The 16,480-nt window shown below is 38.2% G+C and overlaps 1 protein-coding gene across 6 annotated transcripts in view; it reads left to right on the forward strand.

The window, feature by feature from the left end:
- Window positions 1–16,480, forward strand: part of TENM2 (teneurin transmembrane protein 2) — a gene marked incomplete at both ends in the record, with an annotated part of 523,490 nt that overhangs the window by 473,227 nt on the left and 33,783 nt on the right. For all 6 annotated transcript variants that reach the window (XM_084295547.1, XM_084295548.1, XM_084295549.1 and 3 more), the window contains 4 exons: window positions 1,105–1,251; window positions 11,441–11,651; window positions 14,569–14,688; window positions 16,183–16,444. In XM_084295547.1, the coding sequence (XP_084151673.1) occupies window positions 1,105–1,251; window positions 11,441–11,651; window positions 14,569–14,688; window positions 16,183–16,444 (740 nt within the window). The remainder of the gene's footprint in view (window positions 1–1,104; window positions 1,252–11,440; window positions 11,652–14,568; window positions 14,689–16,182; window positions 16,445–16,480) is intronic.

Consider the following 16,480-nt stretch of genomic DNA (forward strand, 5'->3'; position numbering starts at 1 on the left):
GACATTTTCTGCCCAAGACCAGTAGCATGAAATTAATGATTCCACGGTCTGTGGTGGTAGTGTAGATACCCGACAGGATTAGACTGTGTCTCCAAACCAGATGAAAGAGCTGGAGTGGTTGGGTTCCAACCTGTGACAACAGTATGGCAACAGAGCCTTGTCCTCCTTATAAGAAGGTGATATGAGAGGCCCGTTGCAGGACTCCCAAATCTTCTTTCACATCTATAGACAAATGAGAGATGTTTGCATGGATTGGATGTGGTCGGAAGGTTACCAAGGCTTCATGTACCTTACGGGGTGGAATTGTGGGTTTTTTTTGCTCTTTATTCATAGTGAATATTCAGGAAGACATAGTAGCATGTCCTGAGACTCATTCAGTTGTAGGAAAAATAAAAAGCAATCAAGTTGTTCTCTTGCCTATGGACATTCTGCTAGTGCGTATAAGCACCTTAGCAAGTGAATATTTTTGTTTCCAGTTCAGTTTTTGCTATACAGTAAGTCACATCGCATCCATAGTCAATACAAAACATGCTTTTTTGTGGGCTACCTCTTCTAGATATGCTGTCTTTCCAAAAGTGTGAAAGGTTATATTGTGAACTTAGTGTTAAATAAGAAGGGCTTTTAAAGTGAATGTTAAAGAAGGAAAATATTTTCAGAACAATTTACTTAAACTTTGTGTTAGAGAAGCTCTGAAGAATTTTTCAATGCATGATATAAAAGGCACGCTGAACATTGACGGGCTTGTATAAGATTTTCTCCCTCACGTATGGATACAAACACATAGCGGGAAAAACGTGACCTTGTCAGCAGACGATTATTTTTATCCACTGCCTTTAACTGAAGATCTGAACATTTACAGGGTTCATAAAACATTTATCGTGGCTGATGGTAGGCCTCAGCTTCTCTTTAGGCCTGAGTTGAGTCCCCACTTCCCCGGGGTTCCTCCTTCTCTACACACACCAGGGCCGTGGCTCTGGGGCTGGCAGAGCGTTTGCCCCACCAGCAAGAGCCGGGCTTTTTGTTTGCACAGTAATATTGTCAGACGTGTGAGCGTTAGTGGGAATAAGCATGTCTTGTACTTACCTTCCTCATTTCTTCAACCAGATGGCTGCCCCGATCTGTGCAACGGCAATGGGAGATGCACGCTCGGCCAGAACAGCTGGCAGTGTGTCTGCCAGACCGGCTGGAGAGGGCCTGGATGCAACGTTGCCATGGAAACTTCCTGTGCCGATAACAAGGATAACGAGGGAGGTGAGCGAAAGTCTTCCAATTCCCAGTCCCTAAAGAGCAGAGGGTTGTCCATGCTTTCTTCCTGAGTCATTTTACTTCACAAGGAGTATGGCTGTCGTTATCGCCGAGCGTTGTTGTTCCATTTCTTTTGAAACAAATGAGATTGGGAGTGCTGGGGCCTTGTGGAGAGACGTGGTAACCCACAGCGCCTGTGTGAAACTTGCAGGCAGGCTCATTCCCAGCCTGCATTCCACAGGAGCCCATGGCATTTCATGGGTGCTGAGTACAGCCTGCAGATGAGAACTTTTTCCTGTAGGCTTTCGACATGTGTGAAGTGAAAGGTAAATGACTGTGCCTGTGTGCACAAGCATAGCAGCTGATTTAGCAGGATATTTAGCAACATTTTTTCAGCTCTGTGCTTGAGACCAGGGTCGTGCTCTCATGTGCACAACCTGTGTAAGTCATTGGAGCTCACTGTTGTATTTCACAGTTTGTACACCAGACTTGAGAGGGCTGAGTGTGTTGTGCTGAACAGTCATATATGGTAAGGTTCTGAGATCCCCCTTCAATTTTCTTTCTCCTTTATCAGGCACAAACCTATTAAATACAGAATTTGTTCTGTGTTTACCTTCAAAGATGACTTTAGTTTCTCTTTTCGTAGAGCCTTCCATGGTGTATTAAGTTATACTGGCCTGAAAGCAGTTCTAAGAAGTTGTGCCATCTGTATAGGATTGCTTGGTAAACTATCCCTTTCATCTGAAGTAGCTCTAATACCTCTCATTACAATGTCTTTAGTAAGTCACCTGGATTCTTTTTCATCGCCTTCTGCTCATTATTAGAAATCAAACACTAGACACAGCTTTTTGCTTTCAGGCTCCTTCACTTTTCTTTGGCTAATAACTAAAGAGTACATCAGTTGTTTGCTGATTAATAAGTGTTTTACTTGCGATATTCCGCAAACTGCAGAGTAACAGAGAACTTTGGCTTATTGGAATGATTCTTCTAGGATAAAATTGTCATTAAGATGAGTAATTTTATATAAAATTTCAGGGTGGGGAAGTTGTTTTGGATTACATGATGTAACCACATTTGAATATCATCTGCTAGGTCCAATCTGTAAATTCTCTGTTAGTTCCTTGGCTTCACATGATCACCGTGAACAGAAATATTTAGAAAGAACTAGGACTGATTCGGTTTCAGAGAACTGGAATTTACTTTATAGGTGTCACCGAATGTGTTTCTGCTTTGTAAAGAGCAGAATCCAACTGCCAAGTTACATCATTTAGAGTGTTTTGACTTTTTTTTTTTATTATTTTTTACACTTCGGTCATTTAACTAAACTACAAAACCCACTAAACTGGCGTGAGTCTGCAGTGTAAGAAACTAAAAGCTGAATTGCTTAGACTTGCAGTTTTACTAGCTTTGAAGATTATAAAGGAAATTTTGAAAATGGGTGTGTATCATCAGATACACAAAACAAGGAGTGAATTTGGAAAACATTATTAGAAATACTGAAATCAGATGTCTAAAAAAGTACAAAAACACTTACATACAGGGATCAGCTCGTTTACTTATCCAAGACAATATTCTTCACCTGTAAAACAGAAAGGCACTCCAGGAAAAAAAAAAAATGATTTGACTAGTGAGGCTATTCAGCTATTCCTCCCAATCTAAAAGTGCAGAATTCTAAAACTTCCCTTATGGAAGGCAAATCAAAGGATGTATAATATACATAGGCCATACAACAGACACATTGCATTAATCAGTGCTGCTATACCAGATGAATGGTTTCTAGTTCACTATAGTCATACCTGAAAGAAAACTGTTTGGTCTAGCTAGAAAATTTAAGGGGAGAACTCAAGTTCTCAGCACTTGCAGGCTGAAGTCAGATATTTGTAGAGGCCAGATAGACTACTGCTCACTGCTTCCTGTGGGAGTGTGGGTAGTTTGAAAATCCAATGCTGTTCCAAGGTGCAAATAATCTGAAAAGTCCAATTGACCCCCAACACATTTTCACATGGGGATTTTATGATAAAGCCAGAAGTGAAACCTTTATCTCCTGACCCTTAGCTTAGTACTTTAATCCAAAGATCATTATTGGTCTCTAATAGTATCATCCTTATTAAATTTCTGTGGAGTTTTTCTGTAAGGGAGCTTAGGATATGTTCAACACCTGTTCGGTTAGCTGTTTCTCCGCACACCTGCAAGGTATTTGTAAGGAAAGCAAACAGATAAGCCCTTTGATTCAATCACACTGTGTTGTACATGCAGCGCGGGTGGTACAAACTGAGCTGCGCTGCAGCTGGGTTGCACTCAGTACTCATTTGTCTCTCAGATGCCTTTGTGATTTTTGCTGTTTCAGTTTGATTATATTTGGGGTTTTGGATTTCTTTAAGATGGCGTGGAGTCCACTGCAATATTCCCTGTAAGGACAGTCATTGTCACTCCTATCAGTTTGTCAAATTGTCAGTCTCAGGTAAGAGCTGCAACAAAACTCAAGACTGGCTATAACTTTAATCCCTTAATACTTAGTATCTCAAAGCCTTTACGTTAAGCTGCACTACTCTTCAGCTGTCTGGTTCACTACACATCTGGCCAGGAGCACACCCAGTGACCTGTGTTTAATTGATGTTTATTAATGATAACACAGGGAAGACCACAGGAGTGTGCAGGAATGCAGAGGGAGGAAGGAATGTGTGCTTTCCTTTTTAAGATGCACATTTATTTAATTATGACTCTGTCTGAAAAGGAAGAGATTAGATTGTTTTCTCATGAGATGAAGCTGGAAACTGTACAATGGGAATCAATTTGAAAGATTCAGCTAGTTTGCAGAACACCCAGTTTCACATGAAAATGCAAGTTTATTGAAAGTTAAAGAAATCACCTCTCCTCCCACTAACTCTTTTCACTTGAAACTCAACAGTTTATTTGCAGCCAAGTGTTGAACTCATTTGCTGCTCTGTTAACATAAGCAAATAGTTCTGGAGTAGTAGTGAACACACAAACTACTCTTCCAAAAGAAAGTAGTCTAAATTTTTTTTTGTCTAAATGAGGACCTTATCTGCAGGAGTAAACACCCTTCCTTTTCCATCCATCTATTTATATTAAAATGTAGTCACTTCAGCATGTCACTGAAATGCAACAATAATTTTCTGTCAACTATTCTTTCCCATGTGTCAATAGATTTAACATATTTTGGTGTTTTTTCTCTGTTCAGCCATTCTTATTGTATCTTACAATCAGATTCAAAAGCCTTGGGCTAAGTCTTCATTTCATGGATGTCAAGATGAGCATTGCCACTGACTCCAAAGGGATTCAGATTTGTCCGGTTCTGTCTTATTGTCTGCCACAACATGAATTACATACCATAGTTCAGAAAGAGAAAAATGAAAGATTATGCTTAGTATTTTCTTTCAATTTTAGATTAATGCCCCTTAGTTGGTTTATTCCTAGAAGTGGCAGATGTGTCCCTGTCTTGTTGAGACTTACAAATCTTCATTTTATATGAGATGTCAGTGCATATTACTCACATAAATAAAACGGGATTCCAGAGGAGAGTATTTGGAGATGTTTTCTCCTCAGAGCTGTTCAGGTAGAGCTGTGCATGATCCAAGCTAGCTCTGGAAAAATTTACCTTTATTTGTCTTTATCAGCACATCGGGTCTAGATAAGTGCTTAATTGGGTATTCGTTATGAACCTATATAGGGTCGCTGTGATGTATAGGCTACTTTGCTGAAAAAGATTTGAAGGCATTTCTTTGTTTTTAAGGAGCAAGCCTAATCAGAAGGTAAGGGTTTTTGGTTGCTTTTGTTTTGGCAGACTCACTTTTAATATCTTTTTTTAATAGGAAATTGCTTCTATTTTTTCAAAATGTGTTTGAGTAATGTAATTTACTCACTGTGGCCACTTCTAAATCTAATCCCTTTTCTTAATCAGTCCCTCAGTAGTGTAATAGTTATTAAGCATCTTTTGGAGGGATTAGAAATGGCTTTTTTTGAAGACCTATAATTGTGATTACAATGTATAATCCCCCCCAATAGACATGTATAGCCCACTTAATTCACTGTAGACTTACTTTAGGAAATTAAGAGATTAAAAATGGTATTTTGAGGAATGGGAGAAAGTACATTACTTGTTAAGTATGTATTTCTTTTAACTTACTGCATAAGGAAATCTCTGTAGGAGGGTATTTATACCATCTTTTTACAATAACTGTTTTATAATAATTTGGCTGTTCCTAAATTACATAATGGTTTTGCCTCTTGGAACACTCTTATTAAATTGTTTGTATTTAACTAGATTTCACCTTAGACCTTTAAGTGCGCCCAAATAAAAAGGACAATGTAATGTAAGCATATATGTTTTCTAAAGGACAGTTTCACTAGATGATGGATGCAGTTCCTGCAGAGACCTCATGTTTGAAGAGCCCTTTGTCTTGAGCTCGATGGGATAACCCCAAAGAGGTGTTTGAGAAAGAACTCTGCAGAAGCAACCTTATCAGAAGTCCCATATCACCCACTTGAGTTGCACTTTCTAAGCTTTTCCTTTCCTGCTAACACTTCACCTATCTTTTTCACCCTTTCAGAATTATTCTTCTCGTGTTTATATATATATATATATATATATATATATATATATATATATATATATATATATATACACACATATATTATATTGACAACTCATTTAAATGATGCTATCTCAGGGAAGGAAAAGCAGAAGACAACCAAAACTTTGCTAACTTGGTTTGTTTCAGATTTGACCATGATGGAGAGAACAGGTGCAGGAACATTAGAAAAATAAAAATAAAAAGCTTAAATACTACTATTGCTTGTATCACTTCACAGCTCATAATTCTCCCCAAAATGTAATCATCTGTGCTACAGTTGAGTCGGGAAGGAAGGGAAACAGCCATAACAATATAGAATACTAAGTTAAATAGAATGAGAAATTGCTTGTTTGTTTGTTTTGTTTTGTTTTGTATTTGTTGGGTGTTTTTGTATGCAAAGTGAGACATTCTTCTATTTAAAATACATTTTAACTTATTTCTACTTGGCTTTGTAAAGAGAGTTGTGCATATCTCAGAAGACAAATTTTGCCCTTCAGTTCATTACTATATAGCTGTAACAACTCCAAGAAATGCAGTTGGCGGTAATTCTGTTTGGCACAATACATTAAAGATAATGAATGAGAGAAAGCCAGCTATCTGCTACAGTATGAATTCTCTTCAATTCAAGAGCAAAATACATTTCTAGTGAAGTTCACTGTCAGGACAGTGCACTTGACTGATTGAAAGGCTGTTTATTTAAGTTGTCTTAGAAAACTCATCTCTGAAATTAGACAGAAAGAAAATAGAAAGAAAAGAGAAGTGTCTTCCTGCAATAAACATTTAGAAAAAAATTGCTTTTAGAGAATTACAAATCCTGTGACTTGATACTGCATCAGGCTCGTGACATTTAAGATAATACAAGTATTTCACAGCACAAAAGCAAATCATGTAATTTAGCTTGCCTCAACAAGCATTGCCTCAGCAGGGGTCTCTAAATCAGCACAGACAAAAGATTTTATGAAGTTCTCAATATAAATACCCAGAATACTCTTGGCGCAGAAAGTACCTTCCCAGAGCCTGTACAATAGTCACTTTTAGAACATTAACTGTAATGAGTAGTTGAAATCTGTTGTGGATGAGGGCCAGAGTGAGTCATGTAGGCTCAAATATAAAATCTGTATTGAAACTAGACATTATATAAGTTTGACGAGAGCTAATGAGTGTACTTGTATGTGGTTTTGTTAAAACTTCATGTCAGCCTCTAATCGTCTTTACACACATTAGCCAGCTTATCCTCACAGTGTCCCCCATGGGTTACGTTACTACAGTAACATGCTCTTACAACCCATGGAGAAGGGAAAGCAAGAAATTCAGTGACTGCAAATCCCATGGTTTAAAAAGCCCCAGTGGCTCCACAGGCATGGTACCAACGTGCCCACTGAACTGAATGAATTTTTCCAAATATTGTTTTTATCTTGGAGCCCTCTCAGTCATCTCTGCTGGTGATGTGAGGTTTGGAGATGGAGCATCAATAGTCTGCCGGCATTCCCAGGGTCTGAGGGGTGACCGAGTGCCCAGTGTACAGCTGTGGCTATGTTTCCTTTACTGCAAGGGCTCTGGGCAGCACAGGAGTCCTGAGTGGGCAAGGAAAGTGGAGCTGTTGCTCTGCCGATGTCATATTCCAGGGCACTTAAAAACCTCATTAGGGAGTTATTTGGCATTCAGAGGCATGCACAACTTACAGAAACCCAGGTTTATTCTACCTTACCACAATTTTGGATTTACAACCTGGTTTATAACGAATATCCTGACAATTTACAGAGAGCCTTTCCAGTTAGGCTAAGCCATTTGAGGAGTAGGGCTGGAACAGGATTAAAAGCATTTCCTTTCTTATTAGTACCAGGAACTTCTGAGGAGTTATTCTGAGTGATGTATGCCAACATAACAGCAATTAGATCAAGATATCAAAGTGGAAATTTGGGTTAAATATTAGATAAACTTACTCATATTAAGATGTATTGGGCAGTGGAATAGTCTGTCCATGGAAACAGTTCTGCATGCAGCATTAGAGCTCGATTAAAATATTTCTGTATTGGCAGAGAGAAGACATACTCTTTTGATAATCTGATAGAGCATCTCTAATTCTTTCACCTTGGGTATATTAATACTACACATAATTAAAATCGGATCATGATAAATTAACTAATTTGCCCTTAGAGTGATCAAAGGCCCTTTCGCCCTCAGGGCTTATAGGAGCTGCTGCTCCCCGCTTCCCCCCACCTCCATTTTAATCATCAGTCTGAAATGTTTATTGGAAAAAGAAAATTTTCCAGGATTTACCCTGAAAGTTGTTGGCTCCTGAAGCTAGTGAAGTGTAAGGATGCCCTCTACTGAGCATGTGCTCAGAAGTTTTGTTGTGGAAGCAGAATTGTCCCCTGCTGTGTAGAGAAAGCATTCTGTCAAGCAGCTGGATGTCAGGTCAGAGGTGGCTCATTCCAACATGCATCATGCACTGAACCTGGAGTACAACCTGTATTTGGTGAAGAGTGGGGACTAAAAATAATTTACTTGTAGGAGATGGAAAACAAAACAAACAAAAAGGCAGAAACTCAATGTCAACTTTCCAAAGAAAGCTATAGCATGATTTTGGAATCCAAGCATCTGAACGTGATCAGGAAAATGGATGATGAGAGCTCCTAGATGCATTAGCAATAATATATATCTCACTGTTTCTGCTGTGTGCTTTTTAGCCCTTGTAATGGTGTTCAAAATTCATCTTAAAATATAGGCGTGCACAAGTAGATTATTTTTCTTACAAGTGATACTTCGATTTTTTTTTTTTTTTTGTCTTGGGTTAAGTCTGCCAAAAATTTTATGTAACAGTTCACAGAAGGTCAATAAATGTGCATCTCTGTTAGCAGATGTGAAGTCTTCAGGAGGAATCCCATGACACTAACCTTGTTTCTGAAAAGATTTGGGAATAACTGAGAACAGCAATGGAGAGCTCATCTTGTACTACCAGTTTAAATTATATCCAAGTTTCCCATTTCTTTCTTCTCAGTTAAAGCCAAGTCAGGGCTTCTTTTGGTCTCAAATTGTTGGAGGAGGTTTAGCACCATCTTAACTCTCTCTGCACTACCTTTCCTGTAGCATACAGAGTCTCAGAGTGCTGCTGACTTTAAACTCAGATGTGTATGCTCTGAAAAGCAAAAATATCTTGATGAGGCCGATGGTGAAGTTTTTGTCATTGAATTAACCATATAAATAATTCAGCGTGCCTGAGGAAATCTGCAAGATGACAACCTCTGAAATATATATTAAAAACAAAGTCCTGAATTCCAATTAAAATTCATGCTTATGGCAGTTTTCTCTAACGGAAGGTACATTTTTTTCTAGCCGTTGTTTTAATCAACTGAGTCTAATGCAACTAAGTGTTTGTGCAAGTTTGCTAAATTTCATATTTAATGGTACAATATGGCTGGAGAAATGGACTGACAGGAACCTCACACAGTTCAACAAGGTAAGTGCAAAGTCCTGCACCTGGGGAGGAACAAGCCCATGCACCAGTACATGCTGGGGGTCACCCAGTCGGAAAGCAGCTTTGCAGAAAATGACTTGGGGAGCTGGTGGTCACCAGGCTGAATGTGAGCCAGCACTGTGCCCGTGCAGCAATGAAGGTCAGTGGTATCCTGGGCTGCAGCAGGAGGAGACCATGCATGTTTTCTGTGACTGTATAACAAAGGCATTACTGAAGGTTTTTCAGAGTAAGAAGATTACTCTGAGACTCTTCATGAGAAAGCTTGTTGCAATGCATTTAAAAAGCGATAAAGTTCAAAACAAGTAAATCATGCGTATATTTATGTTATTGTATATGCTTGTCTCTCCTAAATATTCCTCTAAGCATATGAAAGTGTGCAAGTATGAGTTCCCATAATTGCATAAAAACCTTCCTACATGAAATGACTTATACGCAGGTTTCTCCCCGATATTGAATGGAAATGTTTCTAGCCTCCTGGGTCCTTAGCTGGCAGTTCAGAGCAGTTTGATTGCCTGCTTGATTGTTTGTGAGATAACAGTAAGATTGGCAGTGACAGGGTAATTTACTGAAGATTGCAATGTCAGACTATATCCAAGGGGGCTTGGTAGCATAAAGATGTGATTCTCGTGACTGACAGGACACTGAGAGATTGATATGCCAATTGAAAGTTCACGGTGTCGTCAGAAGTGTTTGGTCACAGCAGCCCATAATCTGCTGCATGATGAGGTCATTACAGCCATAACATATGCTCACCTATAATAACAGGTATAGTAAAAAAAAAAAAAAAAAACGAGGCAGCTGTAACAGCTAAATGTAAATTTGTCAAAGGGAGTAATTTATATCCTGTGTTTTGATCCTGCTATTACTAACATGTTGATAGGATCCTCTTGACTGACAGTTGTCTGAATGAAAGAACTGAGTGGACTAAACAGTGGGCAGCTTTAAGTTCAGAGTTGTAGAGGTATCACAGACCAAGGAAAGAGCAGAATGCTGAGAAAAAGTTCTCAGCACTTGATGGGGAAACTGGCTTGAGTTATAATCTGAAGCTGATGGTGTCTTCACGATGATTATATAAAATAGTTGGAAAATGTACTGTAGCCAAAAAAAAAAAAAAAACAACCACCACCAACAAAAAACCTCTGTGTTGGAAAGGATTTCAAGATGAATGGAGCTCTTAATGTGAATAGGCGACTGACCTTAAAGAAATGTATAGCTCTCACAACAAGGTAGTTTGTCTAACTTAAATGTCCATAGTGAGCTGAATGAAACATTGTCACTATAGCATGGCAATTTAGTTCTTAAATCAGAAGCAGTTATTTCAGACATGCACAATCCATTGGAAATTCAGGTTAATTGTAAAATGAGAAAGCTTCTTATACGGTGGTTTGCTGTTTTGTGTTTTGTTTTTTTTTTTGTTTGTTTGTTTTCCTTCCAATTATCACTCTGTAACATAGTATCAGTCTGTTGTGTATTTGAAAAACTTGAAAATAGATGAGTCGTAATCTCAATCTAATGTACTTCTGTCAGCTAACCTACTGGAATGTTCTTTCTCATGTATGGTGTCCAGTATGTGCCTAGGTCATACCTGTATTCAGCAAATCAGACCTGTATGCCTTGGAGAGTCTCTGAAAGTTTACAGACTAAGAAGAGATTGCAGACGGGATGCCTCATTTTTGTGATTTCTTGATAGTGGATGAATGAATGTTTCTAAATTCTTAGAGATTATAATATTTTAAAGTAAATGGTTATTCATTTCTAAATTAGAGTAGAATTCCATAAAGAGAATGCTATTAAGTTGAATGATGATACCAAAGGAAAGGGTGGTGCTAGGTATTGTCTTCATATGGGTTAAAAGTAGATTTGATTCATCTAACTATGCAGATTGGTCTCCCCATTGAGGATTCCATTTTAATTTCTTAATTAATGATGTTTAACAAGTGTACTTTCAGAAAGTCTTATCTTTGCTGTATTGTTGGTTCAATTACCAATTGGTTTTGTGGTGTAGAGACATTACGAAGATAAATCATTCACGTTTTTTCCCGGTGCCTTAAGACATCCATTAGATATTTTTGCTTGATAGCACTGTGCAGCTGGCTGAATCTTGATGTTTCTTACCTTTCAGACGGCTTGGTTGACTGCCTAGACCCAGATTGCTGCCTCCAGTCTACTTGTCAAAATAGCCTGCTGTGCCGGGGTTCCCGTGATCCTCTTGACATCATACAACAGAGCCATTCTGGTTCACCAGCTGTGAAGTCATTCTATGATCGAATCAAGCTCTTAGTGGGGAAGGACAGCACTCATATAATTCCAGGAGAAAATCCCTTCAACAGCAGGTAGCAGCTATAAATTTGACATTGCATTTGTGCAGTTGCATTGTACAGGAAATTTTCTCCCAGAGCTTTTACTCATGTTTTAACATGAGATTCTGCTTTCAGGTGCTTCACGTGTTTCCATTTCAGGGCACTCTAAGGGAAATTTATAATGTTGCCTTTGTTTTACAACACTGAGTTTTATTAGCATTTTAACATTCTGGCAACACCTAGAAGGTTTCTTCCACTGAGCAAGAGCTTCTGAGCTTTATCATTTATGAAGACTGCAGTCTACAACAATGGAAAATGCCCACTAGTTAATAGTTAGAAGGGTACATGTAAATAATGTCATAATACACTTCTTAATAGTCAGTGCTTTAAAAAAAAAAAAAAAAATCAGCTGCTGAAAACCACCCATCTTACTTTCAAGCAGTTTGCTCAGAAATAATCTAACTATATGTGTGTGGATATGGGTTGGAGTCTTCAAGACAGTCTAAGAATTACAAATCTAGACTGAGCAGGAGCTGAGTGCTTCAGAGCTAAAGCTCTTTTGGAAAATTGCAATTTAAAATTTTAGATTTATTAAAAATTAAGTTTTATAGAGTTCTTGGTGATGATTTTCATAGTTCTGTTTTATTCATCTCAAGTACCTCACACGTTTTAACATGTCATTTTGAATGGCCTATTAATCACATTTTAAAATTAGCCTTAGCCTTTTAAGTTGTGAAGGTACAGTGTGTCTGACTTCTAGTCAGATAGTACTTTATATGAATCTGGATTTTAGCTACAAATTTTAGTCTCCATTGCTTTCAGTATTTCTTCATTTTAGAAATAAAAAGGTTTATTGCTGAGAATTTTCTTATTCAAGTTATTTCCTGAACTAGTGAACTTGAAGGTAGAAAAAGTTGTCATGAACCTTACTAGTTGCCTTCTTCCATAGGATGATTTATTTCTAAATCTGTTTTCTGCACTGTTCCCCTATAGGAACTTGTGTAATTATCTTCCTTACGACTATTTGTGGGTTTTGTTTTGGTTTGTTTTAAAACATAAAATAATTCAAGGAAAATTAATAATGCCAAGACAATCATCTTGGTCGGATATACATGTATTTCCAAATAGACTTTCTCAAAAAGGTATGAATTTCCATTAAATTCCATGTTGTGTTACAAAATGGTGATTTCAGAAAAATCAAGTTTGGCCTGAAGGGTCAAGAAATCATTGAAAGTTACATTACAGAAAAGTAATATTTTGGTTATTCAAATGACTCATTTTCATGAATAAGTTTCTTTTTTATGAAACTCATTTATTCACATAAGTGGGTTCTCCCATGTTTGGAATAAAAATATGAGGAAATAATTGTTAAACAGCCAGTATAATACAGTTAGAAATGCACATCACAGCATCTTGAACATTTCAGAAATAACAGAAATGTCCTAAAAACAATCCCTGATATTACTAATGAAAATTAATATCCTCCGATAAGTAAATAGCTTTAGAAATGCATGTATAGGGGATAAATAAGCTGTCCCAGAATTCAACTAAATATTGTGAGTTTTTGGCAAAACACAGGCAGGTTTAATCCCCTCATCCAACAGCTTGGACTGGGTCCAGAAATCAGGGTTCAGTATCTATCTTGTCAGGTTTCTGTGTGTGTCGATGTGCCCGAAGCATCCTAAGGTTCATGGGCAGCTCCAGTCCTGCAGTGCAAAGGCAGTTCAGAAATGCGGCTTTTGATTTTCTGACTCACTCTGTAGCAACACATGAGAGTTGGTGGACCGTGCTGGAAGCACTTAGCGCTGAAATAGAAATCGTTTCACCTAGGGCTACAGCAAAACTAAGTGTAGTGGTCCTTGAGATTAGGGGTTACAGTGAGGTTTAACTTTCCCCATGTTTCAGGATCATGTTCCCTTTTCTTCATGCTTCCACTGGAGATGGAAACCTGTCTACACAGAGCTTCTCCTTTTCATCTCCCTTTTACTGTGCAGCTTCCCTTTCTCACCAGTTTCCCTCAGGATACAGGGCAGGTGGAAAGGAAAGGAGCCAGGAGATGGAGAGCCCTCTTCAGCTGGGAGAGCAAAGAGGCAGGAACAGGCTGACCATGCCAGAGAGCAGCAGAGCGGGGAGAAGTGGGGCTTGCTCCTTCCAGTGCCAAGGAGGCTGCGAATGCAGTTGGGTCGCCTGTTTCTGCCTGCTGTGCACTCACCAGCAGCAAAGCACTCTCAGAAGAGAAGACGACTGAATATGCCTTACTGTAGAGGAATAACTAGTCTTAATCTCCTTTAGTTTGAGCAAAGTAGGTAACCTGTTGGCTAAGAAACCTGTTTATTTTGCCTGTGAATCAATCTGGCCTTGAATCAAATTCTCACTTCTGCTGACGAAGTGAAAAGCAAGGATTATGAATCAGGACCCAGTGCAGTGTACAAATGTCTGGTGCTCCCTAAGATAAAGGTACATGCACCTTAATTTGGAAAATAAGTTGCATAAAACAGGTATGGCATACCACCATGTTTTTGAAGTATACTAGGCATCCAAAAACATCATATTGTACCCAGCCAGTTTTTTTTGTTTTTTGAGAAGTGACTAGTCATCATTTCAGTGGGACCTCAGGGTCAGAGTTGTGGCTTGGCTGAACATGATGTAACTTTCTGTTCCAATTTCTCCTCTGCAAAGCCTCATTAGGCAATCACATTTGCGTTCCAGCCCAAGGGAAGGTGCTACCTCCCATTCCATATACACAGACCATATTGCATAGACAGCATTTTCTTGATTTAAATATATACAGAGAGCTGGGCAATATCATGGTATCTTCAGTATTCTAATAAACCTTGCAGTAAATCGGATTTAGAGTAAATGAGGCACAAATGTTCCACCACTCAGTTTATAAACACTGTAACTGTTTTCATAACTAACTTCAATACCTTTAATTATCTTTCTTCTTCAGTCTTGTGTCTCTTATAAGAGGCCAAGTGGTGACGACAGATGGAACGCCTCTAGTTGGGGTCAATGTGTCGTTTGTCAAGTATCCAAAGTACGGCTATACCATCACTCGTCAGGATGGCACGTGAGTTTGCTTGTTTCATTGAGTACCCATTTTTTATGTAATATCTTTGCTGATTAACAGATGGTGCAATCTAATGGAACCATGTGGTACCATGCATTGCATTCCTCCCAGGGCAAAGAGCTATTAAGTAAACACAAAAGTATTTTTTCACATGGCATTTTGAATACTAAATGAAAGTAAATATGAAAAGGCTGACTTCTGATAATAATGCGTTAGCAGTCAGACTCCCTTCAAATAAATTGCTCTGTATCTATAAAAACATTTGTGGTGTACAGAAATACCCAGCTGAGACCAGCAATATTTTAGTTTAAAATGCAAGGCAGGCTAATGCTGCTAGAAAAAAAAAAAAAAAAAAAAAAGAAAAAAAAAAGTATCATTTTAGAATAGCATATTTTGTTAAAAGTTCCCTTCTGTCTCTCTTTCCTTTTGAAGATCCGCTATATTTTGTGTTTCTTCAGGGTAGAATATATTCAAAAGATTATAATTGAATATATTTAGACATTTTCCTGCTGTGCAAAGAAGAGCTTTTTCCCCCCTTGTATTATCTGATTTGAAATGTGCACGAATTCAGAAACCCAAAATTAATGTGTCATGGTTTATGTAGTTTACTGGCTGTGGTAACTAAAACAGCATATCTATGACACATATATTGTAAACATTTGCCATTTTTTCTTGATCTTTCATGCAAACTATTGAATTGAAATACTTAATATGAGTAAATTGAACTAGAGTATTTCATGTCCACATATCTGCTGTTATAATAAAAGTATAACATTGTTGATTTCAGTGGTTTCAGCTCATACATTGCTGTACTATTAACTCTAGATCTAAATGAAATCATTGAGTAATTTGTTACATTGCCAGTATTTACATGAAACAACTGATAACTAGTTCTGTTGTCAGTACAACCTAGAAGTATTTTTTGCCTTCAGGACAGATTTCAAAATGCCTGCAGAGCTACGCAGTGCTATGGTGATTATACAGGGATTTGGGAGTAAATATCTAATCTCTCTGAAAAATGATAGATCAATTATCATGGAGACAGGAATTCTTATCTTATTTGTAGAACAGGAACAGCAAAACTTTTCATTACTATTCTTACTGCCACCTGTCCCGTTCTGTTTCATGATGGACAGCATCTATTAGGAAAGGGATAATTCAGTGTCCAGCTCAGTATGAATTTGGTTTCTCTGCTGTTTCTATGTATAAAGTTGGCTAGTGATAATAAATGTGGCTGTTTGTTCTTTTATTGAAAATTGTTTTAATGTAGGTTTTATAACATATAGGAACAACGTTTGTCCAGATGACTACAAATTGCTGCTTGTCTTGACTGTATTTCAGTCAGTTGTTTAGTTGCCAGAGGTTCACATCCCATTACCAATAATTTGAAGCACGACACTTAAAATACACATATTGCGATGATACTCCATTAGCCAGGAATGTTATTACTGGAATTATTCAGTCTCATCACCTATAAACCCCATGTTTTTCTAGGTTTGACTTGGTTGCAAATGGTGGAGCATCCCTAACTTTGCACTTCGAACGGGCCCCATTTATGAGTCAGGAAAGGACAGTATGGTTGCCGTGGAATAGCTTCTATGCCATGGACACACTTGTGATGAAGACAGAGGAGAACTCCATTCCCAGCTGTGATCTAAGTGGCTTTGTCCGTCCTGATCCAGTCATCATTTCATCACCACTTTCCACTTTCTTCAGTGATGCTCCTGGCCGAAATCCCATTGTACCAGAAACCCAGGTAAGAATAGCGTGAGTGAAAAGGATATAAAAATCA

Source organism: Netta rufina (assembly GCF_964035555.1).
Source record: "Netta rufina genome assembly, chromosome: 14".
In the NCBI taxonomy this organism is placed as follows: Eukaryota; Metazoa; Chordata; class Aves; order Anseriformes; family Anatidae; genus Netta; species Netta rufina.